At 39.9% G+C, this 27315-nt stretch overlaps 1 protein-coding gene across 1 annotated transcript; it reads left to right on the forward strand.

Moving 5' to 3' along the window:
* The first annotated feature begins 319 nt into the window (after positions 1 to 319).
* On the forward strand, positions 320 to 27315 carry Ppcs (phosphopantothenoylcysteine synthetase). Its single transcript, XM_065218236.1, has 3 exons — positions 320 to 919; positions 15252 to 15480; positions 15540 to 27315. Exons 1-3 carry the CDS (start codon positions 788 to 790, stop codon positions 16142 to 16144), a joined length of 966 nt encoding a protein of 321 aa, XP_065074308.1. The 5' UTR covers positions 320 to 787; the 3' UTR covers positions 16145 to 27315.

A 27315-nucleotide genomic window follows, 5' to 3' on the forward strand; every position in this document is an offset into this window, starting at 1 on the left:
ACGTTCACCGGTAAGATTTCGGTAAAAATACCGAAAACGATAACTAAATTTGAGTTTGTACACATCAACGAATTTTTTTACCGCCAATCCAAAAAAATTTCCTGTGCTCAACGAAATCCCTTTTCCGCACATGCACGAACCCCTCGCATGAATCCCGCCGGAATCGGTCAACTAAATACCGCATGTCGTTGAAGCGTCCGTTGTCGTTCGGTTTGTTTTGATTTCCTGCTCGCACCCAGCCAAACTTTTCCATCGTCCATTGTTCGTTTCCCTTGGCGAGCGCCTTGGTTGTGTTGGTAGTGATTTCCGTCAGAAATATTTTTCCACCGGGCAGAAAGAGTGTTTTTCACGCATTTCCTTCATTTCCTTCCCCCTCCCAGTCATTCGTTTGACAGTAGTTAATTATTGTTGAGGTGTAAAAGTGTGTGCGTGTCAGTCAGCCACTGACGGTTGCCGTCGCGTTGAAGAAAGAGTGTCAAAAAAGTGAATTATCGCATGAACTGCGAGGAAAATTTTCAAGCACCAACAAAATAGCTGCTGCTGGAAAAGAAAGCTAATCGCTGCTGGTCGTTAACGTGCTAACAAGTGTCTGGTTTGGTGTGATTCGAAGAACAGTCAAGAAAGTGCATTATCAGACAATTAATCCGGAGGAAAATGGTGTTCTTCTAGCTAGTTTGCCGTGCAATCAGAAAAGTGACTCAACGAAACATTCCATCGCTGAATTGGAGTAGCTGCTGCTGCTGCTGCCGCCAGATCCGGACGACGACGATTATTCAGGAAGCACAGAATGAGCTCATCACACTGGGAGGAATTTTACGCGACCCATCTGCCGCCAAACTGCTTCGAGGACAATCGATCCCTGCTGAAGGAGTTTTGCGATCGGCACTTCAAACTCAACAGCAACATCGTTCTCATTACGGTAATTGAACCCCCTTTCCACCACCAATTTCCACTTGACGACTCAGGGATGGTTTATATTGGTCCCGTTGTACCCTACTAACTAAACAAGGACGACGATGATGGATAGTGTCTATTTCGGGGTCGTGGGTGGGGAAAAGATTGAACTGACACCTGCTTTTGCAGGGCAGGGGAAAATGAAGGGCAGACATTTCCATTGGTACGGATGTAACCTGGGGCCGTTGTTGGGAAGGGGGTACCAATTTATTGCTTGGGCTTCTTTCATTATTTTTGCTCTGTTGATCGGTGCTCTCGTTGGAATATAGGTTAGGAAGGAACATTCTGGATTTTGGTCTTTGGCACAGACACAGACATAGTCTGGCGTCACCATCGGGATGCCAGCAATTTGATTTCGCAATCTGCCGTTGCGGATCAATGACGTTTATATAAGGTCTGGGCCAAAGGGCTTATGCAAATGTTTAGTGGTGTTCGTATTTTATTGCAATGTTTATTTTTTACACGAAACAGCTGTTGGCAGTGATGTATTCCTATAGAAATATTTCTATAGAAACACTGGAATAAGAGACCAGCGGAGAAAAAAACATGAATTTAGCAACAAGATAAACATCAAAGCAATCCTGGCATCACTTGCATTTGTAACTGCTTGCGAGTGACTTCGCCAATGAACCGACGAGCGAGTTCATGAGTGATTGTTAAACGATTTTAATACTCCTCCCTAATCGAAGCAAACCATTTGTAAACATTGCAGATTGGAACCGCTTTTGACAGTTCGACTGGAATCATAACAGTGTCTCCGCTGGTCTCTTATTCCAGTGTTTCTATGTATTCCTATCTGTTCTTAGTCCCCCCTATTCTGCGAGTCACGTGACTCTCTCTCACCGGTGAGGTGACAATAGTCACCTCGTGTGAGGTGACTCTCCATTTGATTTGCACGGAGAGTCACCTCACACGAGGTGACAATTGTCACCTCACCGGTGACAGAGAGTCACGTGACTCGCAGAATTAGGGGGAGTATGTTGGCAGTGACGTATTTCTATCTGTTCGCAGATGTTCAGCATTGTTTACAACATTTTTGCTTCTAACACCAGCAAGCTTGCCTGTTGGCCCAGACCTTATATAAATGTCATTGGTTTCTGATGGGATGGGAAGAGTTTCACCGGTGGGTGAATCTTATCTTATCAACAATGGTCAATGTTGTAGACTTCATTTGGCAGCAAATTCTATTTGAAATTGCACTCCTAGGGGATCTTGGGGCAAGTGTACCACCGAGGATTTTATACGAGTTTGCACACCGAACTGCACGTTTATGACAGTGGCTTGATGTATCATCAATATAATTCCAATTAAATCACATCAAAGGCTGTATACATTTTTTTTTTAACATAGTCAAATCTTACTTCTTTGCTCACTTAAGTATTCTGGGCACCTTCAGTGGTGCAAAGAGTCGAAACAATTCCATCCTTAGCGGCTGCTTGCTTTAGTTTTAGCTTGTCCCCAGGTGAAATTCCTATCGACTTGTTTGAGGCTCCGCCGCCATGAGCCCCTAAGAGTGCCCCTGCTGCCATGTCTTGACGGCTTCCAATCCAGCGCAGATTTCGTGTCCTTCCCCGTCCAGGGTATCTATCTAGGATTCAAAGTAAATTTACAAGAAAATATCAAGGCAATTCCGAAGAGAGTTCGGACTAAAACTAAGTAATTTTGATGAGACTTTTCTAAGAGAATTGAAATTGAATTCGAAGGAGAATTTCAAGGTACTTGTAAGTAGAATTCCACAGGGAAGAAGCAGAATCCAAGGGAGATGATTCCAACAGTGCTCTTAGGAGTACTTAATACTTAATTTTGAGGAAAGTTTCAAGCAAATTTACTACGAAGTTTTGAGGTAAATTTCAAAGGAATACTATGGAGTTTCAAGGTTGCTTCTGTAATCATATGTAGCGAACACAAAGAAGAGTTTCTAAGGAATTTTGAGGGCCATTTCAAAGAATTTACGTAACTAGTCGAAGAGAATTCTATGCGGAATATAGACGGAACTCCATAGGAGTTTTAGTTCAGGAGAATTCTTTGGGGAATTTGTATTTGCCAGAGAGAATGTAAAAAACAAACAGCGGATTCAACAAAGTCCTTCTCCATGATAGAGTGTTCATTTCGATGAGTTGGCATCTATCCACGTAGGGGGGAAGTTGTTGCGGGTCCTTCCGCGGGAGACGTCTTAGAACGTAGCGAACGATTTTTTTTTTGCTGTACCCTCTCAAATGACTTCTCGACGCAAGATCTCACTAATACAACCTAGCGAGCGTAGTCGTGTAAAATCGGTTTGTTTATTATTTTCAACCACGAAATCAGCCGTCAAAGTGTTCGACTTGACAGTGGTTTGTTTTTTTTTTTTTTTTTTCAACCAGTAAAATGCATGTATTAGTGAAACTTCTCACTAATACTAACGGTGGTACAGAACTCTATACGATCGCTCTGCATCATGGGTGGCATGGTGAGTAGTCCAAACTTGGATGGCATTAGCAATGGGCGATCTTGGATCGATTCTTTTAGTTCGATTAATCGATTTTTTGAAACAACAAAATTTCAGTGCATTTGCATTTGCAATTTAATAGCGAATTCGTTTATTATTCAGTTCCAACCTGGATCGGGAAGATTGAATCTGTTTGATTTCTGACAAACGTTAGTTTGCTCGTTTGTTTTTAAAACCTAGCTCAAGTTGACGTTCGCACTGACAAGAAGTTCGGTTTCGCACTGGGTTGGAACTGGTGTTAACCCCGATAATAAACGAATTCGCTATAATATTGACCTCCTGGAATCTTCAGCTCACGCTCGGGCAATTAAAGTTGTGTCTGAGCAGATCTATAGTACCGAAAGAGTATACGATGATTGCACACATCTGTCCCCTCCACCCAAACCAACCGGAGGCCTGTGACGAAATGGTAATGAAAGTTATTAATCTACATATGTACAAACATTCACTTCTTATGACATATTTCAGGTTCATCAGTCCTCTGCTATGTCAAAACTGGATCGCCATGGGGGCATATCGGCAGAAGTACAAAATTTATTGCATCAGCCTGTTTTCCCACGTTCTGTCGATCTTTTTCGATGATGGGAGAAAATCCGTAGTGTATAGCCCCATGTAAACCCCATTGCTCGAGACTGTTTATCAAGAATGGTAACTAGTGCTCCGTCAGAGAGGCTATTCTTCAAAACTGGTGAAACCACACAGAATCGATATCGGCTCAATGCAAAACGCATGGCTCAATTAGCTTTCTTGGGATCCCTCTCGGATGAGTTTTGGGATATCTGAATTAGGTACTTTCCGTACTTACCTGCTTTTACACTCCGACCATCTAATCGTTTTGTTTCATATGTTATTGTTTCGTTCCTGAGCAAAAACTTTCACATGTCAAATGAAATCAAAATAGTAATTTACTATATTCTCACTCAGACCATCCGTTAAAGAGTTTGATCTGCGGTACACGGTAAAGACAGTAAAGTATGGATATTAATTCCATCATGACCAGATTTGAATACAATGAAATCATGGAGGAGGCTATGCTCCCTTATGCAGAAGAGAACATGTCTCTTATATGGCATTTTCAGCAAGACAACGTTCCAAAACACACTTCTAAGTATGTAAAGGAATGGTTTCGTGCAAACAAAGTGTCGGTTATTTCATGGCTTAGCTAATCCCCTGACCAGGGCGTCACAATATCAGCTTCAATCGACCAAATCGATGTGACGAAGAGACTGCTGGCTTTCTTTTTCTGATAAAGTCGAACAACTTCGCAGTATTCTAGAACCTCACTCGGCGTGCACAAACAAATGTTCAATCGCTTGCCTCTCTTTCTCCCGTCGCTCCATTGGTCTTCCTTTCAAGTTTCGGTGAAACGGATGAGCGAAAGAGCGCTCGACTTTGATGTTTTCTCTTTCATGAAACACATCAACAGAGGTTTCATGACGTATATGAAGGAAAATGAAATAACACATTTAAAGCACTTCTCATGTGAAAACACTTGAAGATTACACGTAATATGTTTAATTTATCTTCCATCCACACATTTATCTAAAAAAATTTAACGAAAACGCATTTTAAACAAATTGAAAGAGCGGTCATAGAGTGTTCGTGAAAGGGGATTAAAAGCCATAATGAGGTTTCTTTTAAGTAGAAAATCGATACTACTTACACTGAAAGCGATGAGCAAAGCAACGACGAGAAGATCCACAGCCAGCGTTTCCTTCTAAGCGTGCTTCTTTTTCATTATCATCTCTTGATGATAGTCTAGCTAGGCGTTATAGAAATGAAGCGTTGAACACGTTTGTATGAGAGAAACAAAACTCGAGTTCATGTTAGAGCTTCGAAAATGTAGAGCCCTGCTCCTGACATCAATCCCATCGAAATTTTATGGAACGAGCTTAAAAGAAAGTTATCTGGTCAAGCATTTTCAAATAAGGATCAACTATGGACCATAACGGCGCCGGTGGTGTAGTGGTAAGCGTGATTACCTCTCACCCCAGTAGGCCTGGGTTCAATCCCAGTCGGCGCCGCCGGGATGTTCTGAGGCATAACATCTCTGATCACGCCTTCCTTCGGATGGGAAGTAAAGCCGTTGGTCCCTGGTTCATGAATTGATGGGTCGATAGGTAGGGTCCAGGTGTGGGAGCTGCCTTCCTGGCACGTCGGTAGCATTGGTGCTCAGCACGGAAAACAAGATCGACGGAAAAAACAAACCAAAGGAAAAAAAAAAAAAAAACTATGGACCACAGTTCAAAAAGAGTGGTATGCTATACCAAAGGAAACTTATCAGTGCTTGGTTGAGTCAATACCAAGAAAATTGAACAAGGTTCTACTTAACAATAGAGGGCACAGCGGTTACTAAGCGTCATTAGTCTAATAAAACTTAAACGATTATTTTCAAGCTTTCTATACTATAGTTTTATGCAACACACCTATTTCACTGACCAGGCATATTTTATATTTGATTCTAATGAGTGAGTCATTTAATGTTTTAACTTTGAGTTTCCTCGTGCATTTATTTAATTTTTATAACACTATCAAATGCATATCTTTAAATTCGAATAAAATTAAATTGAATGAACATAACCTAAAATTTCATATTTATTTTGCCTACATCTATTTTAATGACCAGCAATGTATGCAGGTCACTTTTAAGTAACTTGGTCACTATTTTCAAGTCGGTCACTAAAAAGTCACTTTTTTCATCAAAAAGTCACTAAAGTCACTATTCCTTAAAATTTAGTCACCTAAGTCCCTTTTTTACGACCAATGTTGAGAGTAAATAATTTGACTTTAAGAACTCAGAGTAAAGTCTGACACTCGGTCCGACAAGAAGAGTTGCGAACATATGGAAACGTTTACTGCTCACGAAATATTTTTTTTTATTTTTATCTTGAAATTGTAATAGACCTATCATAAATTTTCAGAGATTTCTAAAAAAATGTTCTAGCCCCAATATTCTGGCTGTATTACGTTGAGATCTTGAAAGTTATCCAAGCCTACACTGCAACAAAAAGTTACTTAAAATTCACCTGAATAGACATGTACATATTTTTTATTTTCCATCATACTTTTCAGGTGAATATTTCGTGTTTTGAGGAAGAGATTACATTTGAGTGATTCAAATAGAAATCATCGATAATTTTCAAATTGCCATCACTTAAAAGTTACAGGAATTAGCAAGTAGATGTTACTGGATTTTGTAGTAATGATAAAGTGAATTGGTGATATAGATATTTATTTGAGTCAATAAATGATTGCATTCTAGAAAAATTGAAATTTACTCATATTCTGCGATTTTATTTTTAATTTATAAATGCGTGTTAATTTATAAAAATTATTAAACTCACGTTTGAAAACATGAAGAGGCCTGGGAATTCCAACTCGCATCAATCTATTTAAAATTATCTTTTCAAAAAGTTTACTTATTTAAGAAAGCAAACTTATTGGACGGTAGCTAGAAGTTTCAGCTGGATTTTTATCCGGCTTCACAATTGGAACAACTTTTGCATTTGTCCATTTATCAGGAAAGTATGTCAAATGGAAACATCTGTTAAATAATTTTACCAAGAAAGACAAGGTACTCTCTGGGAGTTTTTTGATGAGGATATAGAAAATTCCATCATCACCTGGAGCTTTCATATTTTTAAACTTTTTAGTTATAGACCTTACTTCGTCCAAATCAGTCCCCCAGGAATCATCAAAAATATTTTTCCGAGAGAAAATATTCAGATAATCCCGAGCAACCTGATTCTCAATAGGACTAGTTAGACCCAAACTGAAATTATGGGAATTCTCGAATTGCTTAGCAAGTTTCTGAGCTTTTTCCAAATTTGTGATCAAAATTTTACCACCTTCTTTAAGCGCTGGAATAGGCTTTTGAGGTTTTTTTCAAAATTTTTGTGAGTTTTCAAAAGGGTTTGGAACTCGGGTCTAATTTAGAAACATTATTTTCAAAAGTTTTGTTCCTCAGGGCAGAGAATCGTTTTTTAATTTGTTTTTGTAAATCCCGCCAGATAACTTTCATGGCAGGATCGCGTGTTCTTTGATATTGTCTCCTACGGACATTTTTAAGATGGATCAAGAGCTGAAGATCGTCGTCTATTATAATTGAATCGAATTTAACCTCGCATTTTGGTACTGAGGCAGCTCTTGCTTCAACTATAGAAGTAGTCAGAGATTCAAGAGCATAATTAATTTCATCTTTGGTTTGCAAAGGAATGTTTGGATCGAAGTTATATTCCATAAATGTTCGATATTGCTCCTAATCAGCTCTATGGTAATTGAAAATAGAGCTGTTGGGATTAGACATTATTTCTTGGGATATTTCAAAAGTTACTGGAAGGTGATCAGAACCGAAGTCAGCATGGGTAACCAATTGGCTACAAAGTTGACATGAATCAGTTAAGACCAAATCAATAGTTGAGGGATTTCTTGCAGAAGAAAAGCATGTTGGACTGTTTGGATATTGAATAGTGTAATAACCTGCAGAACAATCATCAAACAGAATATTACCATTGGAATTGCTTTGAGCATTATTCCATGAGCGGTGTTTTGCATTAAAATCACCAATAATGAAGAATTTAGACCTATGACGGGTAAGTTTCTGGAGGTCACCCTTGAGAAAATTCTTTTGCTGGCCTACGCATTGGAATGGCAAATAGGCAGCTATAAACGTAAGTTGTCCAAATTTTGTTTCAACAGAAACTCCCAAAGTTTCAAAAACTTTGGCTTCAAATGAAGAAAGTATTTTATGTTTGATTCGTCTATGAATAATGATGGCAACGCCACCACAGGGTCCATCAAGACGATCATTTCTATAAATCAAGTAATTTGCGTCCTTCTTAACCTTATGGTCAGGTTTAAGGAACGTTTCAGTTATAACGGCAATATGCACGTTATGAACTCTCAAAAAGTTAAATAGCTCGTCTTCATTATCTTTAAGAGATCGAGCATTCCAATTAAAAATATTTAAAGCTTTAAAATCCATTACTGAATTTTAAAGTCATGACAATATTATTAGCAAATTTTACTCCAGTTTGAATAGCATCAAACATGGAGTTAGATTTAAGCATATCAGAAATCATGTCAATTAATGAATTCTGTAAAAATTCCATTTTAGGGGCAGTAATGCTTCCTAAGGGTACGGCCAGGGTAGACGCGATTCGCGACGCGACGCGACCAATTCAAAAGAATCTTATTATTTATTATTATTCCTTGCGTGAGTCGCATCGCGTCGCGTCGCGTGTCGCGTCTACCCTGGCCGTGGCCTAAGTCAAAATTGTCAAAATTTCCGTTAGAATTACTTTGGTTAGTATTTTGATTTCTACCCGCTGCAATTGCAGCATAGGTAGCTCCATTAGCTCGCTGAACATTGTTAGCAACGAGGGGAGTAGGTGCAGATGATACATTTGAAGCAGGGGTGATATTTGTACCTACGGGTACGAATGTAGAATTTGTTCCTCGCTGACCGTTGTTAACAGCAGAGGAATTTGTACCAGGTCGGAAACGTGGAGCGTTTCTTACCTGTCGGTTAGAACGAGATTGTAGGATCGCTTTGCGAGTCTTACATTCCCAAAAATTGGATTTGTGGTTTTCACCACAATTTGAACATTTAAATTTCTTAGGATCTTCCTTCACAGGACAGTCGTCCTTTGCGTGAGAGGAATCACCACAATTCATGCATTTAGCTGGCATGTAGCAATTTTTAGTTCCGTGACCCCATCCCTGGCACTTACGGCACTGAGTGAGGTTTTGGAAATTTCCTCCAGTCTTCCTGAAGTGTTCCCACTTCACTCGGACATGGAGCATAAGGCTAGCTTTTTCTAAGGCCTTAAGGTTGTTTAGTTCACTAGACTTGAAGTGAACTAAATAAAAATCATTGGAAATCCCGTTGCGCGAATCGCCAGGACGGGATTTCATTTTCATTTTGATTACTTGGAGTGGCACAACTCCAAGTAATTTTGCCAGTTCATCTTTGATCTTATCCAGGGATTCACCACTGGGCAGTCCTTTCATGACAACCTTGAACACACGTTCAGTTTTGGTGTCGTAAGTAAAAAATTTGTGTTTCTTCTCAGTAAGATACTTGAGAAGACGTTTAAATCCGTCCAAGGTTTCAGCCAATACACGGCATTCACCCCGACGTCCAATTTGTAGTGAAAACTTAACTTTCACGAAATTCAAAAGTTCCATGCGAAGAGCATGGAAATCGGAAGTCGTTATCACAATAGGGGGAATCTTTTCCTTCTTGGCATTAAGCCGGGAAAGTTTACTAGAATTTTTCTTGGATGATGGATCATTCTCATCATCCGTGAGCAAATCAAATTGATTACTCAAATTAATTTCTTCAGAAGGGGGGTCAAGAGTTTGCCCCTTTCTTTTGCGTTTAGGCGCCATGGCGGCAGTAAATTTTTTATCCAAATCGACTTCCAAGCAGATTACTATAAGAATCTGAAGAATCGAAGAGGAATTTTCCAAATCGATATCCAAGAAGGATTACCTCGGGTAGGGTCCAAACAAGGATCGAAGAGGAATAAGAGTTGAACAAGGTAGAAAATTTTTACAGGTTGAGCACTGAAAAGTGCTGTTTAAATTTGCTGTAGCTTTAGGTAGTAGTAACACTTCCTTAAGCTAAAAGCAAATAGATCCGCACGGCAAGAGAGCACGATGCGGACTGGACTGCAGTGCTTCATGTTGCTAAATGCATCGCTTCATATATATCATATATCTTCAAAAATTGCTGTCTAAAATCGATGCTTTGGACATTTTTCTCTGTGCCTCTATTTCGCGATCTAATAACAAATTCGTGATCTGCAGAGTGAAGAAATGGAGGTTAGAATTGGAACGTGCTCTTGCTTATTCAATTCATGCTTATGTTTCGATAAAAAAATTTATGTGATACTTATACAGAGTTACCTCTATGCTTATACCCCGTTCACATTACAGCGTATATTACGTGATATACGTTATCTTGCAATGAGCACTCATACATCTAGTTTTCACTGGAAATCCTATGAATGAGTGCTCATCGCAAAACAGCCTATATTACGTGATATAGGCTGTAATGTGAACGGGGTATTAAATAATTTGTTTTATTTTTAAAAAGCATGAAAAATACCGGAATAACGGATGATTGGAACCATATCTTTCCGATCAATAAATTCCCCCAATAAAGGACTTGGTCACTTTATTTTTGTTTAAAAGTCACTATTTGGTCACTAAAGTCACTACTACATCACATACCCACTACCAGCCCTGTGTATCACTTACTCACTCACTCACAACATTCACTGCGTACGTAGTACACAATTTATTTCTAAATGATTTTAATCATCACACTAAATGACTATTATATAGGTGAAATAACAATATAGCTTATATAACATAATATCAACTCTAGACTGAACTTGGCTTAATTTGCACTAGCTTTCTTACACGCTTATTCTGGTAAACTCAAAATTGAGTCGAATGTACTCATCTCAGCGGCAAGTAGCCCGAAAAAAAATAACAACAAAAATACATTAAAAAACAATGTAACAATAAGACGAAAATTATTGTCTTAACAATGATTTATATTGTTACGTCTACAATAAATTTACCTTGATTTATGTTGTACAAAACAATAAATTTCATGGTAAATGGAAAATTTACAACAAAAAAGGGGGGTTGTTAAGTATCTTAACAATGAAATTTTCGTGATTTTCCCATATAATTTTTTTTCAATAACATTATATATTATTATTATTTTACTGTTGGTTGGTTATTGATTAAAAAAATAACAGTGTACTTTAGAGTGTATATGTTGGCTTGACAGATCTACTTTATCGACTTTAAAAATAAATCGAAAAAATAAAACATTGCCCCGGGAAGGGAAGGGGGTGGTATGTCTGTTACGGGTGGTCCTTTTTTTTACTGGTTATGGATCGAGATTCGATCCGGAACTTGTGAGAAATGCAGGCCAACTCCCCTGCGCTCGATATCCCTAGGTCACGTCTCCTTGGTGGTTGAGCGTCGTTGATAAGTTAATGCATTCGGCTGGAGAGAATCGCCCATGAAATATGCTTCCACCTGAGAGTTCCTTCCTGACATCTTCAAGTGGTGGAATTTTTTATTATTATTGTATGATTATTGACTGCACGGAAAAGGTCTCCATTAAGCTTTAGAGAGGGTCTAGGATAAGATATGAGCGGACGCGGACTGCCTGGTTTTGAGCCAAACGAACTGTCAAAGCCAGAGCCATACGAGCAGCGCCTATCTTGATTACATTGGCAGTGTTGCTGACCTGCTTCAATCAGATTTATTTTTATTGTTCGTGAAGTAACCCACAATGAAAATACACCAATATTTAATGTAACAACAAATTTTATTGTAATAGAGTTGTTCATTATTGTTCATGATCGAATCATGTTAACAATAAAATAAATGAAAAAAACGATAAAAATCATTGTAACAACATTTTATTATGTACATTCATTGTACAGCTAGGTAGCAGTTTTGCCGTTTTCGGAAGAGCACAACATTATAACAATCATTTTTATTGTCGACAATAAATATTAATGTTAGAGCATTGTTTCCACTGAAAATTTCACTGTAATTTTTTTTTTTTCGGGAGGGCTACTCAAAATTGGGTAGCCTTATGTTGACTCACTTTTGAGTAAACGACGTTCTCACGTGGACTGATTCAAATCCACTCAGCGATATTTTCAGTTGCGGGGGGGTTTTTGTTTTGATTTTATTTAAGGAATTGAAAATTGTCTGCTCCGGATTCATTCTACCGGAGCAGAAAATGGTTCAACACCATTGTCCTAAGCAATTTCTACTTACCTGAAGGAATTTCCGCCCGTTTTGAGTGAAACATTCACCCGTTTTCTAGGACGTTTCCTCCAACATGGTTGACATTTTTTCTAAGTCCAGGATTTTGCTGACTGAGTAGCTTTTACTCAGTTTGACATTTCTCGTTTACTCAGTTTTTGACAACTCGATACATCGGACGAAAGTGAGTACGATCGACTCACCCGGTGAGTGAACTGAAGTTAACGTGTATAATCCGTTATATTTCAAACATTTTTGTGCCATTTTGAAAAAAATTTATCGATTCACTAAGATCGATTCTTGCCCCAAGATCGCCCAATGCTAGATGGCGTACTTCAAAATTTTCTAAACGCGAGAGAAGAACCACATTTTCATTTTCAATATCATCGAAGTCGGCAGTAGTACAGTGAATAAAACCAAGCACTGCGAATCATTTTCCGGTAGTAGCAGAGATGTGTTCAGTAAATCGTAGCTTGGTATCAACGATGACACCAAGTCCTTTGATAGACGTAACTCGTGCTAGTGTGTTTGAGTTTGAGCTGATAATTAAAGCACAGCATTCGCTTCGCATACCGTTCAAATGGTACCAATTCTCGAGCCGACGCAAGTCATCTTGCAGGGCAGCGCAATCCAAGGCGCATGAAATATCTCAAAATAGCTTGATGTCATCAGCATACATTAGTTTATCGGAGTGGAGGAGCAAGCACAGATCGTAGATGAATAATGTGAAGATAATCGGTTCAAGATGACTTCCTCGAGGGGAACATCTGACGACGTGAAAAATGTTCTAGATTTGTGAGGGCCAACCTTAACAGACGCAGTTCTGCCATAAAGGTACGTGAGACCAGAGGTGGCAACAGTACATTTTTTTTGAAAAACCATCGTCCAGAGCAAAACAAAACCACCATCACACGGGCGGTCGTGTATTTCTACAATACAAACAAACGGCGGAGATAGAGAATAGGAAAAATGTCGTAGCGCATTATTTTTCGAACAGTTCATTGAAATTCCATTTTAGCTGCAAGCTTTCGTGTCACAGTAAATTATTAACTCCCTTATTTACGCATATTTTTAACATCTATGAGTGGTTAGTATTCGATCTTAATTTATAATTCCATGCAGTAAACATCAAATAAATGCTATAATTAGCCAGAAATCAGCAAAATTCTACATGACATAAATTTACGTCGCACGCGTCGCTGGTCTTGTCTGCTTCATTGTGCGCAAATGTTCTGTCGCCTGCAGAAAACAGTTTAAAAATGTCATGACATTTTTCCGCTTGCCAGTTTGTGTTAGTGCGTCTTCTGTATGATCATTGCGCAAAGTATCAAATGTTAAGAAAAAAAAAAAAAACGTTGAACTCCAGTACTCGTGCCACCACTGCGTGAGACTTTATCGAAAGCTGTATTGGCAGGCCAGTGGCAAGGCCTATACCAACAGCAGCGTTTGACTGTAGGCAGCATGTCCCGGGCTCAAAACGTTCATTTTGCTGTGCTGGGCCCGCTGTCATGGTATAACATGTTGCCTACGCGCCTGTCACTGGGCTGTGTATTGGCGTTGACGGGCGACTCTGTAGCTCTTTACTCCTATTGACGAGTGCACGGATGGATTTGAGTTCACTCACTCGACAAAAAGTGACACAACAGCGGGGCCCTGTTTACTAAAAATGAACACATATGTGTTCATTTTTAGTAAACAGGGCCCCGCTGTTGTGTCACTTTTTGTCGAGTGAGTGAACTCAAATCCATCCGTGCACTCGTCAATGAGAAAATTCATAAGCAAACGTCAGACAGTGCGTGAAACATGGCGGACTTTGTACTATCCTTTCACTCCACCGAAAATTCCCATAAGAAACTGTCTATATTTGGTGGAAGAGCAAATTTTTCGACGGTGCCGTCAACGCCAATTGCCGAGTATATTGCCGCTTTTCGATACACACATTAGGCGAAATAGTTTGAATCTTTCCTTTTCAGAGTGCGGTTGAAGAGAAATAATTCAGGAGATAGTGGATTCCCGCGCGTTGTTATAAGGAGGGTGTTTTATTTAAATTAACTTGGTGTTGAATTTCCAATGGGACAGATCCCTGTGGTCAAAGTGTGTAATTCAAAAAATAACTATACGCAGTGAAATAAATAATTGGGATAGGATTGCTGTTGATAAATTTAATAATTTGCCTTTCTCAAAGTGTCAAGATGGTGAATGTCAGCCTCGTTTGTTACTAAGGCCTTTTCATCCACAGTCTGCTGAGGAAGATATATGATTCTAAATGTTGAGCTACATTCTTAACTTTTGATTACCGCACATCTCCTGCGCCGAAAGAAAACATAACTGTGGAGATGTTTCGCGGTATCGAATATTGCTCAGTCTCAGCAGAAAACACAACGAGAGACACCGAATCGGCGAATTCTGACAGCGGAAGGGAGAGAAGTAGGTAATGGTAATAAGTCGATGTCCCTTTTATTTCATAGCACTCGCTGCTCAGCTGCGGTGCTGTTTCGATGGAGAAGTGTGGAGCTCCGTCGCTTCTGTATACACACTTAGATTTTTTATACAGGAGTCCGTATTTTTACTGGATTTTTGGATTACTAACTCGGTTAAAATTCAAATGACTGTTATTCGTAAAGATTGGAAAAAATCGAAAATTTTTATTTTTCATCATTACACGGGGTTAACAGAAGTTAGTCTGTAAATTTTCGTAACACATTTTCTCAACTTTGAATTTTTCACAGAATTTTTAAATTTTACCGAAGAGTACCGCAATTCAAAAACTCGCGAGAAAATGGCATTACAAGGTTTGTTTACAAAATGGAGTTAATGCCATTTTCAATTGTTGGTCTTGATTTGGCGTGGAAGTGCTCTGGTAGAAAAGGTTAGTTAACAGAGAGAGAAATTTCTCTCAGCGAACCTTGTAAGCTGCAAATGAAAGGATGTTTTACCCTTAACTCAATAACGCTCCATACATCGCCGTTCGGTATCTGACTGCGCTTTCCCTCTCTTCTAGTCCGGCGGAACCACGGTCCCACTCGAGCACAACACCGTTCGCTTCGTGGACAACTTCAGCGCCGGCAATCGCGGTTCGGCTTCGGCCGAATATTTCCTGGACCAAGGCTATGCCGTGATCTTTATGTACCGGACCAAATCGCTAGAACCCTTCTCGAGGCACTTCACCGGACAGCAGCTGCTGGATATGCTGGAACTGCACGAGGAAGGCATGAGCACCACCATCACCGGTAAGTTCCTTTTCGGTTCCTCCTTCTATAATCTCACTTGACTTTGGCATTGCTTCCAGTTAAACCCGACTCGGTGGACGTGTTGGCGCCGATCCTGGACAAGTATAAAAACGCCCAGGAAACGAACCGGATGTTGTACATCACCTTCACCAGCGTGGTCGACTATATGTGGCTGCTGCGGGCCGCCTGCGAATGCTTAGCCGCATTCGAACGCAACGCACTGCTCTACCTGGCCGCGGCCGTATCGGACTTTTACGTGCCACAGGACGAAATGCCAACGCACAAGATCCAGTCCGGTCACGGTGCTCCGACCATTTCGCTCCAGTTGGTACCGAAAATGCTGGCCCCGCTGGTTAGCCTCTGGGTTCCGCTGGCCTACGTCGTGTCGTTCAAGCTGGAAACGGACGAAAACCTGCTGATTGCCAAATCGCGGGAAAGTTTGAACAAGTACAAGCACAAACTGGTCATCGCCAACATCCTGCAGACGCGCAAGAATCGGGTGGTATTCGTCACCCAGAACAAGAACTATGACGTGCTGTTGTCGAAGGAGCAGGCCCACAAGGGTCAGGAAATTGAAGAGCACATCGTGACGGACGTGGTCGATCGGCACCAGGAGTTCATCCGGGAGGGCGAAATGCAGCAGCTGCAGCAACAGCAGCAATGACCCCTGCGCTCGCCACGAGCACTGACCGGTGGCGGAGGCGGAGGACAACAGCTGCAGCAGCAGCAGCATCAGCATCAGCAACAGCAACAACAACAACAGCAGCAGCAGATGCAATCGCACCAACCGCAGGTCGACTGCCGGGTGACGATGCCGCACTTTTGCAAGATCCTCAACCCGGGGAGAAAGTACTGAAGGGCGACCGGGAGGTATGTTTAGTTTTAGTTTTTGTTTGGATAAGTTATGAAATTGTTCATTCAAAGTATTTTTTTTTTCGGGAGGGCAATGCGGGGGAAAATTAGCGCAGAAACTGTGGTTAACGTAAATTATTATATTCGTCTGATGGTGACTACTTATTATATATAGCTAAAGCAACAATGCAGCAAAACTGACTGTGTTTGTGGTGTGGTAGTTGATGATGTTTTAGTGAAACACACACACACAAAATATTTAAAAAAAAAACAGAAAACTGTACGTGGAACAAAATATTATGTAATCAACTGCACGCTCTGTATTGACTTAATATCTAGTGGGAGTAAAGTGAACCTTAACTGTGCGTGTGTATGTAGGACTAGTCTAGGTTTTTTTCGTCGAAAGGGACCCGTTTTTTCGATAGAAGGACTTGTAGGGAGACATTGTTGCTGGAAATGGTGATATTCATTGTTATTGGTTGGGAAATGTTTGTTATAACTTATTTAAGATTTTTGTTTTTCTCAGGGAAGTCAATGCCTGTATCCGGGGAACTTTGAGGTGTGGGCGTAATTGCTTTTGTAAATATACACATCAGCTCCAAATGATAGAGGAATCATTCAATGTTGAGCTTTATGGTGAATGACGTATTTGTTTACAGGAAAAGTTCTCCGGATATAGAGCATCTGGTTGAAGCACGTGAACAGTTGGGGAAATGTGATTCAACTGGTAATTTAATCTCGTTGTGTTCTACACGGGACCCATATTTACAGGATAGCAGCCGTACGTTGTTGTAAGTGGCTTATATAGTTCAGATAAGAATTTCCTACCACTAAAGACTGATTATGATTATTTATCCGGTGCGTCCGGTGGTTCGGCGTGAGAAGTAAACATTTCGATCGTTCGGTGGTTTGGCGTGTGAAAATGCTGAGCTTGCACATCGCGTCATCCGTTTCTAACGTACTTTTAACTTTGTCATCGGTAGATTTCTCTTCGTCATGACTATAACTATTACTATCGGGGATTTGACCCGATTCAGAAGGAACCGGCCCAGATCCACTGCCATTATTCATTGCAGCTAAATTCTTGCCCGCAATAATTCTCGAAAATGAACTAGCCATATTTTCCTATTTCTCATTTAATAATTTTTGAAGTCCGCCAACGGCCTCCTTTAGGTTAGGGTACCATTATACCGTTCTTTTTGTTACTTTTGTGGCGTGATATTCAATACGAACAAATACCCGTTCTCTTTGAAGGTTGAACTAACGGAAGTTGGTCATCCTGTCAGCGGAATCTACTCGGCCAACTTTGTTGCCTCGGTTTGTTTCAGGAACTCCCCGATAGTTCCGGTTCTTACACCCTTGCTAGCATCGACCAGGCAGTGTACATATTCCTCCAGGCTCGAATTAGTTTCTCAGCCACCCTGCAACGGATTCGTTGTCAAGGTCAACGTAACGTCCATCAACCAGTCCTGGTGCCGCCTCGACTGCAGGTCCGAGGACACTAGTAGGCCCTCTATAGAACTGAGGAGTCAGTTCACTACCGGTTCCCCTGACATAATTGAGAATAGCCGCGTTTGCGTTTGCCTCGTGGACGTTGATCTCTCCGACCATTCTGGCGTTCGATGACCTAACCCGCGAGTTTGCGCACCCGATTGCGTGAACGAAGATATGGAGATGCGGTTTGACGGTTGCGGAGTACGGGCTCTTGGTGGACAGCTTCATGCTAGAGAGATACAGGGTGTATGAAAATCGATTGTCGATCTCCTCGCCGGACTTCAGAAGGCGCTCCAAATCATCTGCAATGTTCGCGGTCCAAATCCATTGGGCCAGGCCCTAGAGCCGCGCAGTCTCTGTATCTAGTCGAGATCGTAAAGTAGCGCACTCGGGATTAACGCTAGGTTCGGAGACACTGGGAGTCGTTATGTATTTTACACTATGTACTCGATCATTGGTGATCGAAATTGAAGTTGAGTTGAGTGGTTTCACATTTTTTGCGAAATCTTGAATAAAACGGCGGTAATAACCGAGGGTTCCAAGAAAACCTCTTAGTTCCGTTTCCGTTTTTGGAATTGGCCAATTTTCAGCACTTTTGCTGCAAAAACTGCCTGGTTAATCTTCCGCCTACGTTCAAGAGTTTCAATACCCAGTAGTTGGCAACGATCTTCGTAGGGTGGTAGGTTCGTAGGATCGTACCAAGGAAGGTGGCGAAGAACGTAACGAACGAATTTCCTCTGAACAGACTAGATCCTCGCTATCCAAACTGTTTCATACGGACACCATACTACTACACCAAATTCCAAGATCGATCGCACTAGAGAACAATATAGAGCTGTCAGGCAGGTAGGTTCCCGAAACTCATCAGAGATCTTAAAGATGAATCCGAGTTGCCTGTTAGCTTTGGCTATGATATCCGTGTAATGTAGCGTAAATGTCAAAGCAGAATCAAGTGTAATTCCTAGATCACGAACGTTGTCCACACGCTGCAGAGGTTGGTTATCGATCGTATAATTGAATGCAATAGGTTTTAGCTTGCGATGGAAAGTGATGATATTGCATTTTTGAACACTCAACGTGAGAAAATTCCTAGAGCACCACTCTTCGAAACTATCGATCAGGTGCTGCAACCGCAGGCAGTCAGTGAAGCATCGCACAGCCACTGCGTTATCCATTCCGGAAACCCCATGTGTACCATTTTGTCTATGACCAAGATATTTGGTACAGTGTCGAAGGCCTTGGCGAAATCTATATAAATCGAATCAACTTGTTGTCCATGTTCAACTTCGCGAGACAAGGTGTTGACGTAACACATCGTGGAGCGTTGTTTCATGAAACCATGTTGGCTGCCGGAGATTAATGAAGATACGGCGTTATACAGAACGTTATGCACCAGTTTTTCGAAAATTTTGCTCAAGCAACACAAGACAGAAACACCTCGATAGTTCGTGACTCGATTACAGTTGCCGGATTTGTAGATTGGAATGATAGAAGCTGATTTGCAAGCCACTGGGAACATCCTGTCATGCAGCGAACGGTTGAATAGAGATGTTATGGGAGATGCAAGTGCGGTGGAACAATTCTTCAGCAGCAAGGGTGGTATACCGTCCATTCCAGGTCCTTTATCAACGTCGAGTTCTTCAATGGCTTTCACCACTTCGACAACGGAAAACTGAACGTCGGGTAGATTTATGTCTGGTGAAGCAATATAGGCAAAGCGGCTGAAGCGAGGAACAGGCGATGATTTGCTAAATACGCTCTCGAAGAACTTGGCGAATAGGCTTGCTGCTTCCGAATTAGAGCTAGCGATGGTTTCGTCGTATTTAACGTTAGTTGGAATGCGAGTAGCCGATTTTTGGCTTCTGACAAAATTCCAGAAACATGAAGGATTTTGCTTGACATCTAATTGAATCTTAGCCATGTAACTTTCATACGTGGAAAAGAGAAGTGCCTTGTACGTTGTTTCCACTTCCTGATTAGGTTATTCCGCTCACTATCGGACTTCATCAGAAAGAAACGGCTGCGTGCTTTCCTGAGGACGTTTCGTAGATGACGTAGTTCAGAGGTCCACCATGGCTTGTTGTAGACTAAAGAAGCTCGTTGTCTCTTTTGAGGTACTTGGTCACTAAGAACTTCGTAAAGTTTATCATAGAAAGCAGATACAGACTCGTCCAATGATTCCCGTCGCAGTAGAGCATCCCATTCGATGTTTGAGAGCACGTCATCCAAACGACCAAAATCACACGACTGAAAATTAAAGTTGAATCTCACATCCCCATCGTCCGTTGTGATTGTGCCATTACAGCTTTCGTCAAGAAGCAAGATAAATGGTGCGTGATGGTCGTCAATTGGTAAAAGTGGAGTTGAGGGTACAATGAGGTCAAAGTACTCCGGTAGATTGACAAACACAAGATCGAGGAGTCTGCCATTAGTATTCACAACATCGTTGACCTGACGCAAACCAGAGGCAAACATATTTTCTGTGAGGCAACGTTCTATTTCTGAGGAAACGTTTGACGGGATAAAGCCGTTCACGTCATCGTCTGATTGCCACCTGAGGTGTCTACCGGACGCAATCTAGGTTTTCGGATTGAAGTATACTCGACAACTTCCAATTTGAGATTCGTTTTTATTGAAATGGAAATCTTACCAACTAACTTACAGAGTTTTCCTATGGGTGGAGCCTGGACTGTCTTATTGGATAAAAAAGACTATACTTAAGAACGGGCGTCGCCAAATATGTAAACGCACTTAACACACACTATGCATCAAGAAGTATGTCACTGCCGGTCAACATTTGCCTCACGCGTTGTTAAGCGGTGGTGTTTAATTTCATGTAGCTGGTGTTGTTAAACACGCGGTCGTTTTGGAAAGGATGTTTGAAAAGGTTTGGAATTTGATCCACAACGCGGATGCGTGGAATCGTTTTGGGTTTGACTTGGAAAACATGTTTTGAGGAAACGTTAACTGAAGTGGTTTCGATGTAACTGAAAATATTAATTGTCACATCGCAATGAGGAAATTTATGAGATGTTTGCCTTACGGGAAACGTCGAACTACTTTTTGAAATGCAACATGCTACCCTTATGAGAAACGTCGGTCATGGGAAATTATTTGAAATGGTAACACATGGTTTGGTGTTTATGGTGAGAAATGATTACGGTTACTTTTGTGGTACACTACACCTCCCCCCTTTAAAAGAATGGTGTAGTGCAACGAAAGCGCTCTAAAAAAAAAAAATTGTATGTTTGATTGGTTTGAGTTAAATAAATAATCCAGACTCCATTCACAATATTTGCTTATTTGATTAATCTATTTCTATGAACTATCAAATGGTTATTTGTTGTTTCATTTCGGATTTCACAATTTTGATTGTTCACTTGAGTAACTAAATAAGGACCGTTATAAAATTAATCTAATTTTCTTCTGTTTTCATTAGTCAAATAAACTTTGTCTCCTATATTTATCTCAATCGGATTTGCAGCTTGTTCGGAATTTTTACTTCTTAATAATTTTTGGGCAATTAGTTTATCTTTGGCGAGGGAATTTGATTTTTGAATTTTGTATCTGAGCTCATTTTTGTAGGCTTCCATATTGTAAACAGGTTCTATTCTATCGTTCCGTAGCTTTAAAACCAAACACTAGTTCATAAGGTGTATACCCATGATCAGAGTGTGGTGTTGTATTATAGTTAAATTCATAATATTTCAGCCAATCATCCCAGTCAGATTGATGTTCATTGACAAAAAATCTCAGATATTCATTCAAACATCTGTGATTTCTTTCTAATGAACCAATCGTTTGTGGGTGATATGCAGTTGAGAATGTTTGCTTAATGTGTAATAAATGACAAATCTGTTCCAGGACTTCATTCTTGAATTCAGTACCTTGATCGGATTTTAACTCTAAGAAATTACCATAAATAAGAATAAAGTTATCAATCAAAGCTCGTGCTATTGCATTCGCTTCTTTCGTTTGTAAAGGAATAAGAACAACATATTTAGTGAGATCGCACTGTAAGGTCAATGCGTATCGATTATTATGATTACTTCTAGGAAGAGGTCCTACTGTATCTATAGAGACCACTTCAAAAGGTTTTGTAGGAGTAGTAGTTATATGGAATTGTTCTCTAGTATGCGTAATTACTTTGTTTTTCTTGCACAATTCGCATGACTTGACGAATTCTGCAACAATTTCTTTCATGTTCTTCCAGACATAAATTTCACGGAGTTGTAGGTACAATCTTTTTTGACCTATGTGTCCTCCTGTAGGTGTTTCATGATAAATTTTCATAATATTTCGCATAACTTGAAAGTCACTAATGACCTTCTGTGGCTTAAAAATTATGATTTGCAAATGTTGTAAAATTTTATTGGCCTTTTCTTTAAATTCATTCATTGACAAATGTTTAAATAGTTCATCATCTGTTGCAATTGCTAGCGTATCAATTTTCAATGCCTTGGCTTGATTTTCAAGTTTTGAAAGAGCAAACTCTAATGCTTGACTTCCATTATGTCTTGATTGTTGTGCTTGAGCTACAACTTTCATGTATTTATTGTTCTTACAAATTAAAAATGTCAAATAATGGTTGTCTATAGTTGTAACCAATTTCAACATATTTTTGGTCTCAGATGGATTTTCAGTAGTATAAGATTGAAGTTGATCAGGCTCCTCACTTAAAACTGGTTTATCCACAATATTTTTCGCTTTTCTGGTCATAGCTCGTGTATACTACTACTAATATACTATTTGACTTTAAGTTTTCTGAAGTTATTTCAATACGTGAGAGCGCATCGGCTCCAACGTTTTCCTTGCCTCTAATATATACAACGTCAAAATCAAATTCTTCAAGATCAAGACGCATTCTCGTTAATTTCGAAGATGGATCTTTGATCTTGAATAAGTAAACAAATAATTCCTACATCTTCGCTTATTTCCTCCTCAAGATTATCCTTCTTGTTATGGAGATTCTTCATCAAATTTGACAAAATGCACATAGCCAGTCCTCACTGTAAATCTTCTGCCATACAAATAGGGTCTAAAGTAATTTATAGCCCAATGTATTGCAGTTAGCTCTTTCAGTATTACTGATTTATTTTTCTCGCCTGGTGTGAATGTTTTACTGGCAAAGGCAATCGGAAGATCACCTTTTTCAGTAACTTGGGAAAGTACGGCTCCGCATCCTATATCAGATGCGTCCGTGGTAAGAATGAATCTATTGTTAAAGTCAGGGTATTGTAGTATTTTAGGTGACATCAGCTGGTATCGCAAGTAATCGAATGCTCGTTGACATTGATCTGACCAATAAAATTTTGCATTTTTTCTTAGAAGTTGGTTCAAAGGATGTGCTATACTAGCGAAATTTTCTACAAACTTTCTATAGTAGTTACAGGTAAGCTACAAATCTCCTTACTTCATCAGCATTTTTTGGAATAGGATAATTAATTAATGTATCAAATTTTGAATCATCGGGTAAAATACCCTTATCAGTAATTTTATGACCAAGATAAACTACTTCTGATTGGAAGAATTTACATTTGGATGGATTGAGTTTTAGATTGTAAAATCTCAAACGTTTGAAAACTTCGGATAAGTTACTTAAATGATGTTTAACTGAGCATCCAACTATAACGATATCATCGATGTAAATAAATGCTATTTCAGGCGCTAGACCAGCCATGGCTATATTCATCATCCGTTGAAAACTATTCGGACTGATGTTCAAGCCAAACGGTAGTCTTTTAAATTGGTAATGACCAGTTGATGTAGAAAAAGCTGTATACTTTCTTGACTCTGGATCTAATGGTATCTGGTGAAAACCAGACATTAAATCAAGAGTGGTAAAGTATTTTGCTCTACCTAACTGATCTAATATTTCGTCAATTCTGGGTAAAGGAAACTTGTCAGCCAGAATCTTTTTGTTCAACTGGCGAAAATCTACATCAAGTCTCCATTTCTTATCTTGATTATCCGACTTCTTAGGAACTAGGAGTACAGGTGAATTATAGGGCGATATTGATGGTTCAATAATATCATCCCGTTGTAATTTTTGAATTTGTTTGTCAATTTCTTCATGTTGAGAATGAATCGTGCGATAGTTCGGTATATAGACTGGAACACTATCATTCAATGGAATATGCTGCGAGTAAAAATTATTAGTCGAAAGATTTTCATCCGGTAAACAAAAAATATCTTCGAAATCACTAATAAGATTCCCTAAAGGTTTTTGAACATCAAGAGGAACGTTCTTGATATTTATGTTGTTAAGAATCTCATTGACTCTATTATTCTTATTGTAAATATGATTATTCTTATTGCACTCTATTTTCATAAAATTCCGAAGAGGTTCAGTTTTAGGCATGAAATTTTTAATTACAGTTTGCTTATTAGTAGTATTTACAAATTTTACAGTGGTTAATGCAGGAGGCACTATAGTATTTCCACAAAATACTCCAGCCTGGATTTCTTGTGAAAGCACTACAGTATCTTCAGTGAAATTAATCAGAGGAATACGCCTTATTACTTCGCATCTGGCCGGGATAACGATAGCATTATTAAGGTTATCCTCTATGGGGATATCAATAGATTGATTTTGAAAATTTATGTTAAGAATCCAAGTTTCGTAATTAATGTTGCATCTGTACTTAATTAAAAAATCACGACCGAGAATGCCATCAGTCGGGATTGGAAATTCATTCGGAACAATTTGAAATGTGTGGTTGACTATCAAACCATTATGGAATCGAAGGCTTGTTGTGATTTCAGCTAATGTTTCAATAGATCCTTCTGTTACACCTGTGAGATTGAATTTCTTTGCTGGGTTTATCATCTGAAATGCCGATATTTTTCCTATCTTAAACAATGCAGTATCTGCACCACTGTCTACAATAAGTGTGCATTTTGAATTAGTCATTTGTACATCTAAAGTAACAAAATTTACAGCATTTAAATTGATGCTTAATATTGAGGTAGGTTCGGGTGTGCCTGACTCCCGTGGCCTTGGCCTGAAAAATATTCATTTTGCTGTTGTTGCATTCTCTGTGTTGAAATGTTGGTTTCGGCCACCTCTTTACCGTTCTTTTGACGGTTTTAATTAACGAGTACCAACGCGCGCACAACTTAGCATGGAACGAACATGGACTTTCTCTTACGTGCGAAATGCCTGGCTGGAGATTTCCAGCCGGGTCGCAGAGAATACACTTGATTTATTGAGAATGTCGAAATGCCGAGATGGGTAGTCCCATTCGGATCGAGCTCAAAAATCAGAATCACTGTTTATTGAACATGCTTATCTTTTTACATTGGTTTATGTGTGGTAGAGTAAGATATCTATGGTTTAGAGTGAGACGACTGGAGTGACGTATAATTTGTCTAAAATTGCTCATCCTAGCATAATCGATAAGTTTACATGTACTTTACTTAAGCGCTTGGCGTTGTCATCCGAAACCTTTCCTGCTGCGCGAACGACCTCGGACCACACCGGTAGGGTGGAGAGAGACGAGAGTGCGCTGAAAGTCCAGTATCGAGTGGCTACACATATGGCTCGTTTAGAATTGCATAATTGCTTTCTTTTTGTCAGGGAATGGAGTATCATATTTGTTAATTTGTATTTTACTGCAATAGGGAATGGTATACCACACTTTGCTATGTGGGCGAATTTGGGAACAAACCGCCTGTAATAGCTAATTGTTCCTAGGAATGATTTAAGTTTCTTCGGAGTTTTTGGCAGAGGCCAGGCCTTTATTGCCTCTATTTTGTTTGGATTGGGCTTAACCCCATCTGTTGTGACGACATGTCCAAGAAAACCTACTTCCTTTCGGAGGAAATCTGACTTGTCGCATTGCACTTTGAGATTTGCTTCTCTCAAAGTTTGGAGGACCTTTTTAATATCCTCTAGGTGTGTCTGTAAATTAGTACTAAATATAATGATGTCGTCCATGTAGACGAAGCATCTTATACCCAAGTGCTTTCTCAGCACTGAGTCCATGAGTCGTTGAAACGTTGCCGGGGCGTTCTTCAACCCGAATGGCATTCGTACGAACTCATACTTCCCATGGTCTATATTAAAGGCCGTTTTGGGAATATCTTTGGGGTCGACCTCAATCTGGTGGAAACCACTCTAGCTAGGTCGAGCACCGTAAAATACTGAGCTTTTCCTAATCGGTCTAGCCTTTTGTACGTAAATACGGTATGAAATTCATGTCAGATGTTTTATTAAGCGAACGTTTTGAAAATTTGATTCGTCCACCTCGCCATGTCCGTCATTGTCATCGTCGTCATCGTCGCTGTAATTTAATGCGTCGGGTTCGTCTTCCTCCCGTTCCTCTTCTATCTCGTTATTATGAACCTCAGCTTTAGTTTTGTAGCTAGGTTTGTGCTGAGTAAAGTTTTTCTTGAATGGTGGCTTAGGAGGGAATTTAGAACTGATTTGATTAATGCATACTGCTTGGTATGCCTCCTCTAATGATTCCGGCTCTGACTGCCTGATTATGGATGCGAGTGGTTCGCCGATGTTGTCGAGATACTTTGTGATTATAAGGATTTCAATTAAATGATTGGTTTCAACCGGGTTCAAGGTTAGATTCATTTTTAATTTCGACGATAATTCCTTAACGTCGGCGTAAAATTTGTGATTGTTCCTATCACCCCGTTTCATGTGAAACAGTTTTGATAGGTTTGTGGCAAAATCTCTTTGATCGCCATAGTTTTCGAGTAAAACCCTCCTGATACCTGGTACCGAGCTGGGGTTTCCATTTGCACATAAAATTGTGCGCGCTTCGCCTTTTATTTTATTTTTAATAGCCCGCATGTAGTGGCTTGGAATTGTGTCGGGAGCGTCATTTTCTCCCTTCACGAGATACATTTCAGGGCGGCTAGTAGAACCACGATGGTGGTTCCATTAGGTTCCATTCTTTGCCGTTCTTCTCGTCTTCGTCACTCGGCAAGTTATTTTCGATCCGCAGGTTTCGGTCTATTTACTATTTTACGCACTGAAATCGGTACTGTTTTTCGCACTAAAGTGGTTTCGCATTGCACATTGACCGTCGTGCTGCTGCTAGTCAATCGTCAACAAAATCGTATCTCACTGCGTAATAACCGTCGTGCCGCTGCTATTCACTACGTTCATTCGTGGGTTACAACTCGCTATGCCCATTGGTCCTCGGTAGTATCGAAAGCCAATCAGTAGTATTTTTACTACCATTCTTCATCATAGGGTTCTTTTTCAAATTATCTAGTATACTATTGAGCTTGTGGATTAAGATGCCACATTCCTCCATTTACTTTGATTCATTTATTCGTGGACCCTATGTATGTATAGTTTTCAATCAACTTTTATAATAATTGAAACTCTAGTTGCCATTTGTCAAACATGTATGTTATCTGATCTAACAATTCTTGGTCATGCGTTGCCGACCTTGTAGGTAAAGGTATCCGAATCAGTACACCACCACATTCCGAGCACTTTCTCTGTGGCTAGCTCCAGCGGCA

This window comes from Ochlerotatus camptorhynchus, unplaced genomic scaffold, assembly GCF_037179485.1.
Source record: "Ochlerotatus camptorhynchus isolate MF236.1 unplaced genomic scaffold, CSIRO-AGI_Acam_v1.1 ptg000084l, whole genome shotgun sequence".
NCBI lineage: Eukaryota > Metazoa > Arthropoda > Insecta > Diptera > Culicidae > Ochlerotatus > Ochlerotatus camptorhynchus.